We start from the raw sequence: 6000 nt of genomic DNA on the forward strand, positions 1-6000 counted from the left end.
ATATACCGGTCCAACATAATATGTTGGAAGTTCATACACGGGTGCACCAAACTCCAGTATATTATGCTGGACCGGTCTTTGTTGAAGCAAAATAGTAGCTATTTTTTAATGACTTGGCAAACGCTGGCTATTTTTGAATGACCAGTCCTAAAACTGGCTAGCCCGTGCTATTTTAACATATTTTACACGTTATTGACTTTAACGATTGGCCGAGTGGGTTGGGCCAAGTGGGTTGACTCACTTTTCAACTCAATCCTTTTTTGAGATCTTTACATACATAGCCCGTCATATTAATTGTTTACTTTTTTTAGCCATATACATAGATTATACATTAATTATACACAATTATACACATGTATATATAAATTATACATATAATATACATTCACCGGCTATTTGTAGTTTAAGTGATAGGGTGAACGGCTATTTGGGTTAATGCTTCTTTTTTTTCATCGAAAAGTGTGCTTTCTTTTGTGGAACACAGCAGGCCAACAAACCCCACAACAAAAAAATAATCCTAATCTTTATTTTTTTTTATAAATTTTTATCTAATATGCAATGTTTGATTCAAATATAATTCCTTTATAATCTATGTATATGTAGTGTATATACATTATGTATTGATTATACACTTATTTTGTATTTTTATACACTTTTTATGCACTGAGTATCCACCGATGATAGCTACAAACTGTTATGGATAGACAGGTGAAAAATTCTTTTAACCAGAAGGCTAAAAATGTTAAGATCCCATATTTTATGATATTGCTTATTTTAGTTATAAACTTGATTTCCATGTACTGAGAAGTGTGAGAATTAAACTAACCTTTATGTTTAGAGAACTCACAATTTGCGTTAACATAATGGAGTAAAACTTTTTGTGCTAGAATGCAATGTACCTGAATAGATTCATATAATTACCTCAATTAATTAACTAATTTAGACGTAAGAATTTGTAGATTGATAAGTTTCTATACAAATGCATATAAGTCCTCTCCCGGTTCAATTTCAAGTAAGGGCTGTTATAAGTTTCTTCTAGGGAAATTACCAGCTATGTCCATTTATAAGTAGCTCATTACAAATATTGGTCAATTGATAAAATATTACTAATATTAGCCAAATTAGCCAATAGCTATTTGTAGCAAAAAATATCAAATTTTTGCTTTGTTTTGAGTGGGTGTTATTAGAATAGATTGGGCACAACTTAAGGAGTTTGAATCTCAGTTTTGGAATGATTTGGTGAAGTTTTGAGGTGGTTTGAATTGAAAATTCGAAGTAAAAGCTGAATATGAAAAAAAATGATATGTGTATCACATTGTGTATCACATATGTATCATATTTGTATCAATTGTGTATCACATGTATATCCATGTATACCTGTGTGTGTGATACATGCGTGATACATGTTTGATACATGTGTCGCAGAAGACTTTTTTGAACTCGATTTAATTACGAACCCAACAAAACAAAGAGCAATAATATATCAAATTTGTTAAGAAGAAACAATAAACTTGCCGGTTATATACAATTTTTATTACTAGGAATTAGTAAATTAGTTGAGCAGTAATTCAAATCTCTTAAAAGGTATAATAACTGAATTTGAAATAAATAGTAAGTTGAATACTAATAGTAACTTACAAGGTATACTCATATTCCAAACTTGACTAAAATAATTGGGTGGAAGAACCACTCCAAGTTTACCAAATAAATATACTTAACTTCCACTACAAAACAACACTAGAAAAATTCACCAACAAAAAAAAAAAAACCTTTCCTAAGAAAATATTTGAACCCCCCCCCCCCCCACCCACCCCACCCACCCAAAAAAAAGGTACTATATATTATGATCTACAATTTTAGTGTCTCAACCATTCCTAGGAGCCAAAGCCAATAATTAGAAACAAAGAGCAAGAATCAATGGCAATAAGATGTTCATTGGAAACCACTTGGATGAATAATAAGCAGTATTTGCAGAGGGATGATAAGGTTGTAAAGTTTCAAGTGGCTTCTTTGTGGGAGTACCAGGAAAATGATCAGGATATCCCTTTGATGGGGCTATAGGAGTCACTAGAGGTGTTGTTGGAGCTGCAATTGCAATTTTAACGTGAAGTTTGAGTCCAGAAGCACAATGACCTGGAATATCACACAAGAAATAATAGTCCCCTGGAGTTGCGAGGATGACTGAATCGCTGCCGGAATTGAAACTGGCTATTGGAGTTTTATTGCTGCATGTGTTGTAGTCGTTGACGTTCACTTGCCTCACATTGTGCAACCCCGGGTCGTAGTTGAAAACTGCATGTTACACAACTCATATGTAAGGTCTTCTGTACGATAAAACACTACTTTTAAGTTAGAGCTGTCAGTAAGAGTTGGCTCGGGATCAAATAATGGACTAGGTTGGGCTCGTCTAGCTGGACAAACCTATATTGACGGTTCTAACAGTAACAAACAGTTTATGTCAAACAAAAAAGAAAAGAAAAAAAGAAAAAACAGATGTTACAAACATGAATAATAAATGTGTTAGGCTTCCTAAATTTGGTCACGTAATTCAATAGTGTATGCATTTGTTTTGTTGCAAAAGTGAAAACTCAATAAAACACATACTTGACATGACTGCGATTTAATCTGACTAACATTTACATTACTGTTTCAGCAGGGGCGGATGCATGTGGAAGTTTAAATTTGCTATATAGATTTAAAATAACAAGAAGAGCAAAAGATCTTACCAAGGGTATCGCCAACTTGAAAATTCTTAAAAAAAGACCATGTATCATAATTGTAGTTGAAAGTCCATCCTTTAGAATCGCCAACTTGATACACATCAGCCATGGTAGATCCCAAAATAGCCATCATCACCACCAACAAAACCATCATTGCTTTTAAGAAAGCCATATGTTAACTTGTATATATAATTTCTCAATGCTAATACTTAGGAAGAATTAGAGATTTTGTGGATTTTTATTAGTGCTAACGAATAAGCCTCTAAGGTATAACTTTTAAAGGCGTAGTTAATTGCCTCCTTAACTTGGTAGGACTACTTTAATTTTGGAAATTTAATTTCCAATGAAACTAAAGGTAATAACTAAACGTAGTATTGCCAAAAATTAAATCATACAAGTACTTACCATGTTTAATTTGGAACTTTATAGAGGTACAACGAGGTACGTGTGTAATTAGTGTGTGTCCGCTAAATTTTTGTTTATGCGTCAGTCTTAAATTTTTGAGAAAAAATAAATTTTAATTATCGTAGCTAACCAAAACTAAATATATTTGGGTCTAATTTCCTGGGTCAATTCTTTCTTTAAATATTCTGATTTTTGAAAGCTTTGAGTTTGGAATTTTTCCTATTATATTCTTTTCTATTAGTAGGAAAGGAATTTCGTAATAATGAAACCATTCTTTTCCTGCTACATACAGGTTTAGTGGTGCTTAATTAATTATTTCCTTAATATTACTTTCTTTAAGAAATCGAGATTTCCAAATAATATAATTCTACTTCCTAGTAAAACTTAACAGGGTTTTGTGGTGCTTCTTAATTACTTATTACATTATTTCTTTAATAGGAGTATTAATTTCCATAAGTTGACCATTTTTAATAATTAAAAAAAAAGATTTCATAAGTTGAAATTCTGCTTCCTAGTAAAATAAAGTTCCGTGGTACTTAAGTACTTGAATTACATTATTTCCTTTATATTAATTTCCATAAGTTGAGAAAACGAAATTCCCAAATAATAAAAAGGTTTTCCTAGTAAAATATGGTTATTTAAAGGGGCATTTGCATCCATTAATTAGTGCATTAATATTCAAAGTATTCTATTTGAATTTAATAAGCCATGGCTTTCACTAAAAGAACAATAATGCTTCTGTGCTTTATTATGGCTGCTTCCATGGGACTGTCCACGGCTGCTGTATATGATGTTGGTGATTCTAAAGGTTGGATAGTAGGCAACGTTGATTATAATGATTGGGCTTCTTCAAAGAATTTTCAAGTTAATGACATCTTGAGTAAGTAGTTTCCTCTATCCTCATATTGTATATTTCTTCGGAATATTGTTTTACTTATTCACATTCGGGGCTTACACTAAACGAATGATAACATGAATGTCTTCAACATATTTTCTTTTATATATCTATTAATTAAGGTTATTTAACATATATTTTTAGTTTTGTTAGTATAATGTGTTATACAACAACAATAATAACAACAACAACAAATCCAGTAGTTTCCCACAAGTGGGGTTTAAAATCACTAAACCAATGAAGAATGTTGATCCAAACAGAAATAAGAAATTATTTCGAATTTACAGAATCCACTATGTGTCCTTAATGAATTTAATCTCCTCACTGTTGTTCAGGATTGTAAATTAATTTATCCTATGATAGAATGGAACCGGCAATTCAAATTACAGAATTTTGGCGAACTCAAATGATGGAGCAAATCATACTTGACACTTATATTTATTTTAGAATAATACAAAAAAGTGGGGGTAATTTTCAGAATTTGCAGTGTTTGAAAAATAAGACTAAGCATCTGGATTTATAGGCAATGAAAGATTGAGAAGGAGCGATACAATCCAAAAGATACCTTTTCTCATTCACACCTTAAAAATCCAACAAGTTTATATATTGTATTATTTAATCATAATAAATTTATATAATTTAATGGAAACAACGAGTGTGAGTAATTAAGTTGTTCCACTAATTGACTTGGTACCTTTTTCCCACGGTAAATTCTTGCAACTACTCCAAAAATAATAATAAAAGACTAAATAAATTTTGTTAAAACTTGTTAATTTCACATGGAAAAGTTGTCAATTTTATTTTATTTTATTTTCTATGGACTAATTGAGGGTGTCAATTGAACTTGCAGGTTTTAATTACAACAACAAATACCACAACGTGATGCAAGTGAGTAGCCAAGAATATTATACATGCACAGTTACAAATCCAATAGCCACTTTAAATACAGGCAAAGACTCTTTTACACTTTCAGCCCCTGGCGATTACTATTACCTCTGCGCAATTCCTGGCCATTGCCAAATTGGCCAAAAAGTTCATATAAAAGTTGATGGTTCTCAGGCAAAGAGTGTCCAAGGAAATGCTTATCTATCTGAAGCCAGTGTTGTTTCATCCCTTTCTTTCTTGTGGTTTTCCGTCATGGGCATGCTTGGAATCTGCTTTTTTTAGGTCAAGACGAAGTCAGAATTTTTAGTTTATGGTTTTTAGATCATTATAACGTGACTTCACACCTACTTCTAGGGTTTTTTTTTTTTTGTGCTAATTTTTTGGTTGGTGCTTGCCAATTGGGATAAAGGTTTTTTTTTTTCGTTTACTTTATTTTGACACCATCATAGCGAGTATCGATCACCAACTGAAAAATGCAATGTTGTTGGTGGTGAGAATTATGTAAACATAAAATTTCAGAGTAATATTATTATTTTATCATGATTTTAGTCTTTGTATTATATTATTTAACTCAGTGATTTCATGGAGAATAAAAGAAGAACAGATATTTGTACAATAATACAATCCAGCACATATATTTCATCTACATAGCCAAGAAAAAGATTGTAGCCATGTAAACCAACAAGATATAGCCTAGAACCCTACACTCATGCTTTTTTCAACAAATCTGTAGATTTCATCCATGTCTATCCAACAAACCATTCCGCTTTCAAATTAGGTGTGAGCTTGGAATTTACTTTTTTTTAGGTTATGGCGAAGTCATAATCTTTAGTTTATGAATTTTGGATCATTGTAATGTGGCTTCACACTAACTTTTAGGTTGTTTGTTTATTTATTTATTTTTTTGGTGCTAATATGTAGTTGGTGCTTGCCATAGAGTTTTTTTTTTCGTTTCACTTTATTTTGACACTGATGATAGGCTATAATTACGTATTTTAGTCGATTATTACTTCCCATTTCACTGCACTTCAGTTGAGTTTGAGCTTTAATCGCTAGTGTTTTGCACTAATTGTGTATTTTATGCCTTGTAGGAGT

General features: G+C 31.6%; 2 protein-coding genes across 2 annotated transcripts; one reads left to right on the forward strand and one right to left on the reverse strand.

The window, feature by feature from the left end:
• Positions 1 to 1894: 1894 nt before the first annotated feature.
• LOC109221055 (mavicyanin-like) lies at positions 1895 to 2892 on the reverse strand. Its single transcript, XM_019385514.1, has 2 exons — positions 2727 to 2892; positions 1895 to 2292 (listed from the first exon to the last, which is right to left on the reverse strand). The coding sequence occupies exons 1-2, from the start codon at positions 2890 to 2892 to the stop codon at positions 1895 to 1897; spliced, it is 564 nt and encodes a 187-aa protein (XP_019241059.1).
• Positions 2893 to 3833: 941 nt separating this feature from the next.
• On the forward strand, positions 3834 to 5187 carry LOC109221056 (mavicyanin-like). The gene is made up of 2 exons (XM_019385515.1): positions 3834 to 4005; positions 4871 to 5187. The coding sequence occupies exons 1-2, from the start codon at positions 3834 to 3836 to the stop codon at positions 5185 to 5187; spliced, it is 489 nt and encodes a 162-aa protein (XP_019241060.1).
• Positions 5188 to 6000: the final 813 nt, after the last annotated feature.

The sequence above is a fragment of the Nicotiana attenuata genome, unplaced genomic scaffold (genome assembly GCF_001879085.1).
Source record: "Nicotiana attenuata strain UT unplaced genomic scaffold, NIATTr2, whole genome shotgun sequence".
NCBI lineage: Eukaryota > Viridiplantae > Streptophyta > Magnoliopsida > Solanales > Solanaceae > Nicotiana > Nicotiana attenuata.

Coding starts and splice junctions, on each gene's coding strand:
- LOC109221056 (XM_019385515.1), top strand. CDS start 3,834: ATGGCTTTCACTAAAAGAACAATAATGCTTCTGTGCTTTATTATGGCT. Junction 4,006..4,870: donor TCAAGTTAATGACATCTTGA/GTAAGTAGTTTC, acceptor TTGAACTTGCAG/GTTTTAATTACAACAACAAA.
- LOC109221055 (XM_019385514.1), bottom strand. CDS start 2,892: ATGGCTTTCTTAAAAGCAATGATGGTTTTGTTGGTGGTGATGATGGCT. Junction 2,293..2,726: donor TCAAGTTGGCGATACCCTTG/GTAAGATCTTTT, acceptor TGTAACATGCAG/TTTTCAACTACGACCCGGGG.